At 41.8% G+C, this 15399-nt stretch overlaps 1 protein-coding gene across 2 annotated transcripts in view; it reads right to left on the reverse strand.

The window, feature by feature from the left end:
* Positions 1-15399, reverse strand: part of CHM (CHM Rab escort protein) — an 810608-nt gene that overhangs the window by 633512 nt on the left and 161697 nt on the right. For both annotated transcript variants that reach the window (XM_069212659.1, XM_069212657.1), the window contains exon 3: positions 6102-6174. In XM_069212659.1, coding sequence (XP_069068760.1) covers positions 6102-6174 — 73 coding nt within the window. The remainder of the gene's footprint in view (positions 1-6101; positions 6175-15399) is intronic.

Here is a 15399-nt window from a genome sequence, read left to right on the forward strand (position 1 = left end):
GGTTTATGGTTGGTCCACAAATCTGGGTTTAAGGGCCACCTGCAGGTTAACAGGTCAGATAGCTATAATATTTTAAAAGCTTCAAACCACTGACACATTTTGTAAGGGTAATGCAAATGTTATTTTGATTCCATCCACAGTTTTTTTCTGTGTTGGAGACCAAAAACCTTTGGGAGTTAAAATGTGAAAACTTTTTTTTTTTATATCCTTGCTTGACAAATCAGCACAAAACTTGGGATGCTGAACCCGAATCGAATAAACTTTTGTGAACATTTTCTGAATGGCGACAAAGTCATTAGGAAAACAAAAAAATGGGTTTTCAGTGGAAGCTCTGATCTAACCATAACTACACACTGGCAATTGCCAGTGTGCAATCAATATATATATATATATATATATAGTAAAGTGGTCTTAAGATTTAAATTGTAAACATAACTGTACTTTAACTGTGCTTTCTCTTTAAAATTATTTTAGATGTCTGATCTAAAGTTAACCACATGTTCACTTTTGGTGACATTTATAGAGTGCAGAAAATCACCTGTGAGGGTCTCGAGGTGATGGAGCTGTATGCTACCGCGTGGAGGAATGATCATTCAAACATCCAGGTCTTTAGTTCCCTTCTGAATCACTGGAGTGACGGTGTGGTCCTGAGGTGTTAGGGGGAGGTTGTTCCAAGCCCCTTATACCTTATTTGTTTTTCCATTTTCAGGACACAGGGGACAGGGTCCTGTAATGGTGGGCCCAAATTGTGTCTTCATGTTGCGGCCAGCCAATTAGAGTATGAGCTCCCGCAGAACTCACTGGAGCTTCTCGCTCCTGCGTCAGCTGATGTGGGAAAAAGTTTTCCTCAGCCAATAAGATCACTCTATTATTTGAAGTTGCATGTCCACGGGACTCCTCTGGGACAGCTGCAACCCAACCATCCAGATATCTATAACTTGTAAACATATATTTCTCAAAAACTACTCGATGAATTTACAGTCAAATCACGAAACGCATGCTTTCTGGGTGAAGATTTAGCTTTCTGACAAATTTGGTGCAACTGGTCAGTTGATTTGGCTGTAGCAGTATCTTAAATTCTCTATGGAAATCACATGGGTCCAGCCTTCTTTCTTAAACTCTGCTTAACAGATAATCCCAAAACTTTCAAGAAAGGAGCTGACGTGGATGAACTTTCTCTTTTGGAAAGTTTTGAGAAGATTTGTCAACAGCGCTAACGTTATTGGCATACCAAAAAGTCAATTTCCAATAGTAAATATACTGATTGATAGGATGTGCAGATGGATAGATAGATGGATGGACACATATGCATTGTAAAAACAAAAGTTAAAGTGACACTATTGTTAGGTGATAATGTCAGCTACAACATAACATTTTGAACTAAAAAAAAAAAAAATTTAACCAGTTATAGTTACCAGAAGTAACTATAACTCACGCCCGCCACCCCCCTGCACTGAGGTCATCAAAAATGTCATCAGTGATGCTGTCAAAGATCTTATGGAATACATCAGTGATGTACTATGTGAGGTCACAAGCAGTACACAGCAAAGGCACTTTAAACATAACTGGTGAATTTCAGTGTTTTTTTTTTTTAAACTCAAAGCATTATGTTTTAACTGTACATATTACCCAAATATAACTTCACTTTATCCTTTGCCTTTTTCAGTAAATTTCTGATTTTTTTTTTTTTATTACATAAAGCAACAATATAAAATATGTCATTCTAAGTAAAGCAGAACTAATGGCTTTGTCAAAGTGCCACAACACCAAAATATAAAAAGGCTGCCTATAAGCTTTAGCAAGGGGTAAGAATATCAGTCTACATATAGCAGGCCTACTGACTTTGTCAAAACGTAACCACAATAATTTAGCAATAACCATATTCCAAAGTAACCTCCTTATAAATATACACAAGGCAAAAAATAATAAACATTGTCACACAAATATTTAAAATGAAGAATTTTGATTCTAAACAACTCTAACTATGTGTTTGAGTCTTTCTTTAACACTCCTCAGGCCACAAAATGCAGCTATAGACGCAACCACAAGAGGTCCTACACTCCAGCTGAAGAGCATACACAGCACGGAGTGCTTTAAAAATAACAGTAAGCTCTCCTGGGGGTTATGTATTCAATACGCAGGTGTTATATATATATATAGTATTATATAGAGCTTACTACCCCTGACGAGGCTTCAAAGCGCTTTTCAGCGAGTAGCACGCTCCTCCAGAACCCAAAATGATTAGTATAGGGAAATATGAGTACAGTATTAGTATGAGTTGATTTGAGCAGCGGATATGTGAGTCTGTTAGTAGGTTTGAATAGAATAATTGAGGAGTAGAGGAGGGAAGAATACAGAACTGTTAATTTGGAGTTCATAGTAACAGGATGAGGCTTGGGATGAGTAAAGGAGAGATGGAGGAGGGAGCAGTCTGGAGAAAGGGGTTAGGGAGATCAAAGTAGTAGAAGGGATTTTGGATGAGTTAAAGGTGAGGTATGTGAGGGAGAATTTAGTAGGGTTGTAGGGTTGTTTGGGAGATCACAATAGTAAACTAAGGTTCGGGGTGAGCAAGGAGTGGTGGATGAGAGAAGAGCCTAGGCAGGGTGATTTTGGAGATCATAGTAGTATAATGGGTTTGGGAAGAGTCGGAGAGTGGGGATGGACAATAGATTGATATAGGTATAGGGTGATGGGGAGACAGAGTAAAGCTTATGAGAGAGTTTTGTTTTTTCTCTTGTACACTAGGACCAAAATAATAAATAAATAGATGGGATAAAATATTAAAGATGGCTCAGGCCTTCAGGGATCGGGTCTAAATTCTGGGGAAAAGGGGTTGAACATCCCACTACTCTTTAAAATTAATTAAACAGTGCCCATCCCAGGGGGGGTTGTCATTGAAAAGTCAAGTAAAAATGTCTTACAGTGGTACCACTAAATTGCAACTGTACCCGCAAAACATTATATTTTGGATCAAGGGGTGTCTCTCTGGGACACCCCCCTCTCCCCTTGCCAGACCTAGTGGGTCAGGGTATCCCTACATCTTTTTTTTTTTTTCAGGACACGTGGATTCAATCCCCAAGTCCTAAAATGGCTGCCAAACATCTTTCTTGATGTGACACAGCCAATCCCATCTTAGCTTTTGATCTGCCTGTCCCACGGTAATACAGTGTATAAATTTATCCATAAATTTGAAACCTTAATTTCTCAAAACCTAATGAATGTCCATACACCAAATCACAAAAGTGCATTTTCAGGGTCAACTTCTAGCTTTATGCCAAATTTGGTGTAATTCCATTTAGCAGGTTTTACTATATCCCTGTTCAATTTTCCCATGGAAAATGACATGGCGAAAATGCATTTTGGGATGCCAGGCCAGTTATTCTAAACCCCTGCTTGAGAAATCACTCCAAAATCTTCCAGAAAAGAGATGAATTGTGGAAAGTTTCATGAAGACTTGTCAACGGCGCCAAAGTTATTAGCTAGCCAATAAATCAATTTCTTTAAAACCCATTTCTAATTGTAACTACACAGTGGCCACCACTGTGGTATATATATTTCAGCTCCTGCCAATGTAAATTACTTGCTCTTCGGTTGTCCAACCGACCACTCCTCTACTACTGCTTATATGTATACTTTTATCTCGTTGTAATTTTTTCACTGTCAATTATGCCATTGTTGTTTATGTCCTAGACTATTATTGTATACATCACTAACCAGATTTGTTGTTTGCTAACAACAACCTCCTCTGTTTGATTTGCATCTTCTGGATTTACTTTGTATAGCACTGAGACTCCCTCCTTGGTTCGGCTATCCTTATCTGGTTGAATACAAGTGATAAAATTGTTTCTGCCACTGCATTTACACAATGTCTACCATGAGTCAGCTTCTCATGTTTAAACATTTATTGGACCAGTTCACAGGCTTGAAATCATTTATATGTGATGGAGTAAGGCCTAAATTAAAAATAAGTTTAAGTTGCATCAACTGCTAAGTGTAAGGGGTATCAGAGCACTGAACATAGTCATCTACTACTTGAATTACCAATTATCACAAATTACATTGTCAGAAAAGAGTGGTGAAGTAACCGTTATGCGCCAAGATCAAGCTAAGGCCACAGTATCAACGAGGTGTATCCAGAAAATTAGGCTGAAGTACTTGCAAATGCAGTGGATGAACCCATAATTGGTACGAAGTGGGCACTAATAAGGACGAGCCAGGAAATGCATGCACATATCCCAAAATGGAAAAGGTGTCAGGAAAAATTGAAGGGGAGGTGTTTAGGTGGAAAGGTGGATGGATGCAGAAAACAGCATCTAGGAGAGGATAATTATCAAGCGCGGCAAGCAAGGAAGGCAGAGAAGACGCACAAGCACTACCTTTTAGGCACAGAAAATGTAAAGGGCTAAGGAAAAATATTTTGCAACTACTAACAAGCATTAAAATCTAACATAGGTGTGCCAGGTTGGTGGAAGAAGTAGGTCTGAAAATATTTACATTGCACTGATCTAACATTAATCAAAATTGACTAATCTGGTATTTATCTTCACCCGGACCAGCAAATAATACATGGAACAGTGCATCCTACTGGGAAAAGTTCCCTATGCAAAATCTGTATTTATTCACCCTTTTTAAGTTTTGCCTGATACAGTGCTTGCCCGTTCACTTGCAATAAATAGTGTATACAACAAGGGGCATGCAGCGTGTCCATTTTTAGCACTCTTAATTGCTGCCAGGGCACTGGCTTCACTTTTTCTTCTTTGGGCTGCAGCATAGACCAAGAACTAATTGCTTGACCTTCACTGCTGTCCTTTTGCTGATCGCATCATGAATGAGGTATTACTTTATTTTTAATTCTTTTGTCATCCTTGTTGAACCTCTTGCCATATCTAGCTGTTTTACTGTGCTACACACATTTTAAACAAGCCCTTCATCTCCTTTTAAATGGATTTTTATTGTAACAACAGATGTTACCTGTTTTTTCTGTGACAATAGATGTTACCTGCTTCCAGATCTATTGTCACTACGACATGGACGCAATTGCTTTCTTCATGTGAAAGGATTTTTTGCCAAATGGCATATTGTTTTTTCTTTTTCACAAATTGGGAGACCAACTGATTTGCTCAGAATCACATGGGAGTTGAGCCGAAACCTAACAAGCATTGACCACAGGTCTTGCATTTGAGACTATTGGATCTGCCATTTCCTTTTGCTCATGCTACACAGCGTGGCTATTGCTGACTGTTGCAATGATAGCGGTGTGGCTAAAGTACTATAATAATAACAATAATAATAACACCAATTACAATAATAATAATAATATGATGCATCCAGCACTAATGCACTTAAATTAAAGAGCATTACCCTAGGCTGCGTCGTAGCGCTTTTTTAGATCAGTTTTAGCCACACTCCGAAGCATCCACGCTGCTGTACAGCTACAAAACATTTCCAAGGTCAATACCTCTCACAGGTAGGACCAATTGGCTTTGATAATGATTGTTAATATATATATATATATATATATATATATATATATATATTTCTTCAAAAACACAATATATAAAAATCAAAGTCTGGCACTCCTTACAAAAATATGATGGTCTTCATTTATTCAAAAAATTTCATGAAGCAGAAACATAGGGCAACGCGTTTCAACCTTCGCGGTCTTCTTCCTTGGCCCTTCTTACAATACATGTCTAACAAAGTGAATTTTGGCTGATATATATATATATATATATATTTTGTTTTTTTTTTTACAGCAGCTCACATGGAGTACATCTAGAATAAATGAGTATCATTCAAAGCCAAGAGCCGGCAACAGACCTATACAATGACCCAGCACAAATACATTCATACTTTTTATGCTAGTGCCACATGGTGCCCTAACCAAAGTAGTAGACAAAGCAATAGGGAAAAGCTTCCATCTAGTGATGTTCAGCATTTCTTTTCTCACAGGACGAACTGACACAGGAGATACCCGTGTTTACATTCGACATTCTTTCATATCAGTAGGAACGTGTACAACGACATTCCTATCAAATAGCGACTTTGATACTGAATTATGAAGAACAAGTAGTTCGTATTTTCAATGCAAAGTAACGTACCTTCTGCTCTTCCAACCAGGACAATATCCCCGAAAAGGTAAAACTTGCCCAGTTCCCACCATAGTAACTCTTCCTGAGAAATAATGAAGGGAATATTTTATTTAGTTTGAAAAAGTACAGTAAAGACTTCCAGAATACCATTATTAAATGATGCATGAACAAAGTAAAACAAATCAGTTAACATGTTTAAGAAAATTCATTTAGAAAAATGAAACTACGAAGCTTTTGACTATCGTCAAAGAATGAATCTCAGACTAAGCGTGTGTAAAATACAATTTGGTTCAATGTGTTTCTCATGCCCAGATTTCATGCTGTGCAACTAACTTTGCAACACCTTTTCACGTGGTACAATGTTTCAAAAACATATGCCCATGCTAGAAGCACACGCTATTATGCACATCAATTTCTATGAGAAACTGACATTTCACTGCATTGGTAAAACAGTCTTATTTCGGCAACTAAATTGTTAATTATGGACAAATCAGGACTCACTTTTACCAAATTGAATAAAGCCTCTATTAACACAACTGTAGGGGCGTGTCTGTGCTTAGGATTTTTACCACTTAGGGTAGTCTGCAAATTTGAATTTAACCCTTTTGCTGACAGGCCTTTTCCCCCTCAGGTGCCATGCCTTTTTTAGGCTATTTGGGGCAGTTCGCGCTTAGGCCCTCATAACGTTTTGTCCACATAAGCTACCCACGCCAAATGTGTGTCCTTTTTTTCCAACATCCTAGGGATTTTAGAGGTACCCAGACTTTGTGGGTTCCCCTGAAGAAGACCAAGAAATTTGCCAAAATACAGAGAAAAGTTTGTAAAAAAAAATAAATGGGAAAAAGGGCTGCAGAAGAAGGCTTGTGTTTTGTTTTTCCCTGAAAAAGTCATCAACAAAGGGTTTACAGTGCTAAAATCACCATCTTGCCAGCTTTCAGGAACAGGCAGAATTAAATCAGAAAACACAATTTTTCAACACAATTTTGGCATTTTTCTGGGATATACCCCATTTTTACTATTTTTTGTGCTTTCAGCCTCCTTCCACTTAGTGACAGAAATAGGCGTGAAACCAATGCTGAATACTAGAAAGCTAAAAATTCTGAAAAGTAGACAAAATTCTGAATTCAGCAAGGTGTAATTTTTGTAGATCCCACAAGTGTTTCCCACAGAAAATAACAGCTGAATTATATTGAAATTGAGGTGAAAAAACAGCAATTGTTCTCCACGTTTTACTCTGTAACTTTTTGCTGCAATGTCAAATTTTTGAAAGCAATATACCGTTACGTCTGCTGGACTCTTCTGGTTGAGGGGATGTACAGGACTTTTAGGTTCATCAAGAACCCTAGGTACCCAGGGCCAATAAATGAGCTGCACCTTGCAATGGGTTTTCATTCTATACCCGGTATAGATCAATTCATTTGCTTAAATACAAAACGTGAAAAATAGGTATCAAGAAAACCTTTATATTTCCAAAATGGGCCCAAGATAAGGTGATGAGAAGCAGGGGTTTTTGCACATCTCTGAATTCCGGGGTGCCCATACTATGTGAATTACAGGGCATTTCTCAAATAGATGTCTTTTATACACATTGTCTTACATTTGGAAGGAAAAACTGTAGAGAAAGACAAGGGGCAATAACACTTGTTTTACTATTCTGTGTTCCCCCAAGTCTCCTGATAAAAATGGTACCTCACTTGCGTGGGAGGCCTAATGCTGGTGACAGGAAACACAACATGGACACATCACATTTTTACATTGAAATCTTATATGTTTTTTGCAAAGTGCCTAGGAGTAGATTTTGGCCTGTAACTCAGTCGGCACCTAAGGAAACCTACCAAACCTGCGCATTTTTAAAAACTAGACACCTAGGGATATCCAAGATGGGGTCAATTGTGGGGCTCTGACCAGGTTCTGTTACCCAGAATCCTTTCCAAACCTCAAACTTTTGGCCCAAAAAAAGACTTTTTCCTCTTATTTCAGTGACAGAAAGTTCCGGAATCTGATGGGAGCCACAAATTTCCTTCCACCCAGCATTCCCCCAGGTCTCCCGATAAAAATAGTACCTTAGTTGAGTGGGTAGGCCTAGCGCCCGCAACAGGAAATGCCCCAAAACACAACGTGGACACATCACATTTTCCCAAATAAAACAGAGCTGTCTTTTGCAAAGTGCCTAGCTGTGGATTTTGGCCTATAGCTCAGCTGGCACCTGGAGAAACCTAGCAAACCTGCATATTTTTGAAAACTAGACACCTAGGGGAATCCAAGATGGGGTGACTTGTTGGGCTCTGACCAGGTCCTGTTACCCAGAATCCTTTGCAAACCTCAAAATTTGGCTTAAAAAAAAAATACTTTTTCCTCTCATTTCGGTGGCAGAAAGTTCTGGAATCTGAGAGGCGCCACAAATTTCCTTCCACCCAGCGTTCCCCCAAGTCTCCCGATAAAAATGGTACCTCTATCTTGTGTGGTTAGGCCTAGTGCTCGCGAAAGGAAATGCCCCAAAACACTATCTGGACACATCAAAATTATCAAATACAAAACTACCTGTTTTTTGGGGGTGGGGGACATCTGCTTTTTTGGTCCTGGGCTCAGCAGCCATCTAGGGAAACATACCAAACCCAGACATGTCTGAAAACTAGACACCCGAAGGAGTGCAGGCAGATGTGACTTGCATGGTTCCCCCAATGTTTTCTTACCCAGAATCCTCAGCAAACCTTAAATGTAGCTAAAACAATCAAATGTTTCCACATTTCTGTGTGGGATCCCCGCACCGGGACACATTTCCTAACACCCAACGTTCCCCTGAGTCTCTTGGTAAAAATGATACCTCATTTGTTTAGGTGGGCCAAGTGCTTGTGACAGGGAAGAGCCAAAAACATGTCGAAATTGAGGGGGAACCAAAGCGTGTTCAAAAGGGCAGTTTGAAAAAAAAAAAACATTTTTAGGCTGACAAGTGCAGCAGAATTTTTATCGGTATAGATGAGACAATGTTGGGTGGTAGGAATTTTGTGGATTCCTTCAGATTCCGGAAGGTTCCATCACAAAAATGTGGGAAAAATGTGTGATTTCCAGCAAAGTTGGAGGCTTGCAGGGCACTGTGGGTAAGAAAATGGTGCGGGGTGCATGTGAAGCACGCCACCCTGGAATCAAGAGACCCCTTATGCGTACGGATAATAAAAAAATAAAAAAACTCCCTGGTGCATTGTGGTTTCTGCCCCCCCCGGGGACAGATCGGCCTAATTATATTAGGCCGATCTGTCCCCGGATGGGGGGAGGGGGCAGAAATGGCTGAAAAACAATTTGGCCCCCCAGGGAGCGACCCTTGCATAAGGGGTCGCTCCCCACACATAGATTAAAAAATAAAACAAAACAAAAAATTATCCCTGGTGTCTAGGGGTTTTCTACCCCCCCCCCCCCCGGGGGGCAGATCAGCCTAATTATATTTGGCCGAAATGGCCTAAAAATTATTTGACCCCCCGTGGAGTGGCCCTTGCCCAAGGGGCATCTCCTCTTATGCATAAGTGTAATAAACAAAAAAATTCCCTGGGGCCGCTCCTCATGTCCATTTCACCCCCCCAAAAAATCCCTGATGACCTCTGATAGCGTGCTAATGTCATCAGACGTCACTGGGGGTGGGTGAGGGGGGGTCGGTGGAGGGGAAGTGATTCCCCTTCCAGCCCTGACCTGGGAGGGGCAGCCCTCGGGGGGAGTGCTAGTGCTTCCCCCGAGGGCCGGTCATTGGACGTAATGGTTACATCCGTGGCGCCTGAGAGGCGCAGCCACGGACATAACCATTACGTCCGTGGCAGGCAAGGGGTTAAGGCAAGTGATCTATAACATTTTAGCTTACTGTGCTCCCCAGGCGAAGTGACCCCGTAAGTGATGCAGTCCCTCTAAGACCTTTCCTAAGTCGCTTTGCGAATGTCCCCCTTTGTCTGCCATGTTCTCTGTGAGACAGCCGCGGCCCGTCCTTTAGGCCGGAGGGGCCACACACCCCCATCTTTTGCCCCTCATGAAGAGTGTCTGTCAGGCTGAGCAAAGGTCAGCCTGACAGACACTCTTCATGTTCAGATCAGGCAGCCAGGAGCAAGACATGCGCGATTTGCGCAAACTCCTGGCTGCCTGAGCTGAACTTTGCTGGGCTGAAGAGGTCACAGCTCTGATGGGCGTGGCCTCCTCAGCTCAGCAAAGTTGCCTCGAGGCCCTTCCCCTCGGACACGAGGGGAAGTGTCACCGATTGACTTCGACCTGGGCGCTTCAGGTTTAAGCCCTGGAGCGCCCAGGGCGAGTGTCAATCAGTGACACCTTGTCGCTGAGTGGGGAGGGGTCAGCATTTTCACTGACCCCCATGCCACTCTGTGACGAGGTTGGGACTGCTGCCTTCCCTCTTTCAAAGGCACAAAAGTTTTCATAATAAAAAAAAATTCTATAAAGTTAGCTGTTTGTACAGGTCAATATCATCACGTCAATATCGCCTAAAACATATTACAGTTTCAAAAATTTATAACTGAAACTACTGACTAGCACAAATTACTCAGAAATGAACTCTCTATTTCTGCACTTTATGAAGCCCCACTATAAACAGAGTTAACGTAAAAATTTGAAGATTGTTGGAACCCTTTTTAAGAGGGCCACAAAGCACACAGGAGCAACTGGGCCCAACCAGGGTGGTTGAGAACGTTTACTCCTGATGTCCCGGGGCCCGGCCTATCATGGGTGCTGAGCAAGTGGGCCAAGTACCCCTTATGCTTCTGCAATTGACTCTCAGTGGAAGCTGTGGATTAGCAGTCAAAGGCTGCCTTGGGAGGAGTAAGGGGTGGCATAGATATAGCTAAGTGAACCTGGCTCATTACTCAAAGTGCACACAGCACCAGTAATACGTCAATGCCGGTCAAATACTAGCTTTTGTAGGAAAAAGTATTATTTTATTTCTAGCTCTATGCATTTAAAGGAATAAAAACATTTGCAAGCAATAACACAATCCCTTTGAGGCAGGGTCTCTAGTAGATGTCAGGCACATCCTACCCTCTCACTTATAACGTGGTCAGGGGTTATTCTCCATTCACTGGTGGCCGCATCCAGAAAATGCTCACTAAAAGGTCGTACTCAAGAGTTCACCTTTGACTCTTGGGAATTAGTCAAAAGTGTCTATGGTGCCATAAAATCTTCTACAGCAAATCCCCCAGGATCCACAGGGTCAGTTCAAGTCTTACCAGCCCCTGCAACATGGAGGCAGTACAGTGGGTGCCTGAGCGTGAACACTTGTGAGTTCAGGTACTGATCGAAGAAGTCGCTACTCAGGACACATTTGGCAGGTGCAGACTCACTCTCCAAAGTGGTGCGGCAGGTTCTCCACAGCGATTAGAGCATCTTTCATATCATGAAGATGCAGTAAGTCATTGTCTCCCAAGGGATGGGACTGGGGTGTGTGTGTGTGTGGGGGGTATTCAATTATTTGGCTCCTTACTGGAGTCCAGCCAGGGAGCGATGTACTTGTTGGTGTCCTCACGGCCCTCGGGATTAGTCAAGGCAGATCTTGCTATGTGGGGTCGACCCGCGAGTCACACCCTCCCTCTAGTCTCAGACGACAGTCCGAAATCCTTGTTAAGTTAATACCGGCAGCCCCTTCCACCATACGAGGTTGCAGTGGTACCTCTGGATACAAAGCAGACTACTCCAATTCAGTCACTCACACAATGGCAGCCCCTTCTGGCACACAGGGTCACGGCTAAGGCGCTCAGAAGACCTGGCATGCTGGTCACACAATTATTTCCACAGTAGCCCCCTCTGGCATACAAGGTCACTGCTATGAGGTGGTACAGGTTTGGCGCTACCTGCTCAGTGCACATTGTACGACTTGTCTAGTTTAGTCCTTTACTAGCATACAGAGGTCGCCGAAACAATCCTGAGCATAAGTTACAGCCCAATCGGTGCACAAGCGAATACTCACACCGCGCACAGAGAGTCCTCATGGTAGGTCTCCCTACTAAACCTCACTCCCACTAACGCTCTCCTCTTCTTCACAGCGCACACTTGTTTTGGCAAACAGGCTGGTGCTTCAAGTTAGGTGATCTTGGTCTTCCCTGGTTAGTGTCCCCTCACCAAGCAGGAAGATGAGCAGGCCTTTGCTCCCAGTTCTGATCACAGAAAGAAGTCCTGCAGAGCTTGACCTCTTCACACAGTCCGTCTTGGCAAATGACAAAGTTTGAGGTTGCAACCTCTCCTACTCATAGTACATTTCCAGATACCAAAATGTGATTTATTGTCTGAGTTTTTTAAGCTTTATGCTGGGGTTCTGCTTCTTTTAAAGTTCTGCTTCTTTTGAAGTGTCCACTTCTTTTTTCTTTCCTCCCCCTTGAAAAGATGTCTGTCACAGCAGGCAAGACTCCATAGCTGATTGACCCACAACACAACTTATGGGAGTGACCAGAGTTCACACCTGGATGTCAGTCACAATGACATTTGCATCAAAAGGTTAATCCCAGACTCCCAGACATAAGCTTAATGATTACCTTAGCAGCCCCATCTGCTTTCCAGACATGTGTCCAGGCCCCATCACTGAATCAAAGAGCAACCTTTTGAATTGTAATTGTAACAGGAGAAGTCTTTTCTTCCTTACCTCCTGTGTGTGTCCTACCCAGCTCACAGGAATGCAGCAATACAAAAATATGTCTGGTGGGGATTCCTCTACTTCTCATGTCTTCACCAGGCAGGCCTGGGCTCCCCAAAATGACAACCACATTGGAAATGTACCACGGTAGTCACAGTTACACTCAGTGTACTTTCCTAGCACATTTTGGTATCCAGTGCAGTTATGACCATGCACTGTGCCACTACAGCCACACAGGAATTCACCAAAACACATTTAGTCTGAGTGCACTGCTGAGTACTGTAACCTTTCTATGTTGTACCTGGGTTTGCTATTTGCAAACACACACCCTGCCAGCACACACACTCCCAATGTGCACGCTGCCCAACACTTCACCCTTCATATATTGTACTTCACGTAAGCACACATATACCTACCACATGCTTCCATTGTGCACCCACTGCACAGCACTAGATCTTTCCTGTCATGTATTCCTCACAGGTATGTACTCAGCACATGCACTAATCCCACATGTTCTACACAATGCTGCTCTATCCACTGTGCTGCACAAACATCCAGCGCAGAGTCACTACTTCTGCGCAGCACACCTGTAGGCCTCACTCCAGTGACACAGGGTAAAAGGGACCTGTTCACTACTACTGATCAAAGTATGCTGCTACCACCGCGCATGTGCTGCCTAGCTCCTGGTGAACAAGGTAGTTTTCAACCACTATGAAAGTAGCATTTTGGCTGCCCCTACCAATCCAACAGAGACAGGCCCATGCCAAGGCGCACACGTATAATCTGTGTTTGCCTATGACAAACAATCAGCATTAGGGATCCAAGCAACAGTACGGTGGGGCACTCAGGGTATGGGTCTTTAACTATGCAGAAGACTTTTCCATCCCAACAAAGATCTATCCAAATATCTTAACTTTCTCAGGTTCCATGGGTTACTAGTCAAAGAAAGGATAAACTGTGCTTTATTACTCAAAAAGTATCCCCTGGAAGAGCCCATAAGCAAGCAAAGAACAGACTATAAATTCCTCAAGCAGACTAATCTTGACACACCCATGTTAGTAAGGCCCTCTCCAATTTCAGAATCCATGACAGAAAAGGAGAACGTAAACAAGTGGCATAATTTTTCTCTCACCTCCATTGTGCCCTTCAATCAGACGTTGGTAAAATAACCATTCAACTGAAATTTACACTATAAAACGTCACTTATTTTTATAACTGCTACATGTACGACTTAACATGCGGCAATCAGATATCTTCTATTTGGTTTGTGACCTTTGAAAATAAGATAATTTGGAATAGACTGAATTGAATTGAATGGAATTTAGCCAGACGGGTCCAAAGGCTGCTCCCATGTGGAGCTGAACCATAAGGACAGGAAGAGTTTGCTCACTCCTACATTGGGCTTCATTAAAGTAGTCACACAGCTAAATTATAAATGGGTGTTACCGTACAATCGGTTAAGACAAAAATACAGTTCATGCAGATGCACAGGAGCAAATAAGGGTCTAGAGCTTAATGTAGTGATGTAAAAATGCCTGGTTATAGACAGTAAACCTGCAGGGAAGTAGGTTTCAAACCCTATTCCAAACAGAACAATACTCTACTGCCCCTTTAAGTCTAAATTTCCTTTTGTTGCATACTGTGTGTTCAATGAAGCTAGTCTGACAAATCAGGGATGACCTTGCTCAGCTGTCTAATACAGACCCTTAAATACAAAATCCTCACTTCATGTTTAAGCCAGTGTCAAACTAGTATGTAAATCAAAAACACTTGAAGGTATTTTAAAAATACAGAGGAATCTATTCACCACCAAATACAAATATGATAATCATAATACTTAAAACTGTAATCCACACAAAACAATTAACAGCATCTTATGTGTTTACCTCTTCCATACAGAATGGTACAGAGCTGTGTAAATCAATCCATGAATGTTATAAAACCAGCAAGTTAGCCAAGTTACATGAATACCAGTCATAGCTGATAAAATCCCCAGTGTCTGAATGGGTATAGATCTTCAGCTTGAAGTCTATGTGAGTCTATCTGATTCTTGTTGGCAGTCAATCTTTTTTTGAGAATCTCCACAACATTTTGGGGTTTTGAATGTAGCCTCTCTGCTGGGAGATGCTATAGCTATTGGAAGCGGCTGTTATGGTCTCTTTACGCAGGTGTCTGTTCTTGTTGTAAACCTCTCTTTTTCAGTGATGGAAGCCGCACGTGTTGTTGTAAAGTGGATACTCTCTGGGACGTGATGGATAAGGAGTTTTAAGCAGCAAATTAAATGGACATGTGCTATATTATATACCTGCATTTGCCTCATTTCAAAGGGAGAGAGCCAGCACTGCTTAACACTGGTACAATACTTTGATTGGAAAAGTACTGCCACAATAGTAAACATGTTCCATGGGATAGTGTGTACCTGTCCTTCATCATTTACATTGAAGCACTGCTTCCAAGTGTGGTATGCTATTAAGGTAAGAGTTTGTGTTAATTATTGGGAGGTAAAATGATGAGGCCTCTAGATTAATCTTAACACGCTTCTGTGTTATAATAATGTAGTTTAAATTGCGTCGAAAACTTCATGGGATGGAACGCAAATCACAGAATCGTGCATTCAATATTATATATCAAACGTGGAATAACATGCTTATTTTAGTTTTGTAGCTGATGGCGGGTTATTCCACAACAAAACGACCAGAG

The sequence above is a fragment of the Pleurodeles waltl genome, chromosome 2_1, assembly GCF_031143425.1.
Source record: "Pleurodeles waltl isolate 20211129_DDA chromosome 2_1, aPleWal1.hap1.20221129, whole genome shotgun sequence".
Lineage (NCBI taxonomy): Eukaryota > Metazoa > Chordata > Amphibia > Caudata > Salamandridae > Pleurodeles > Pleurodeles waltl.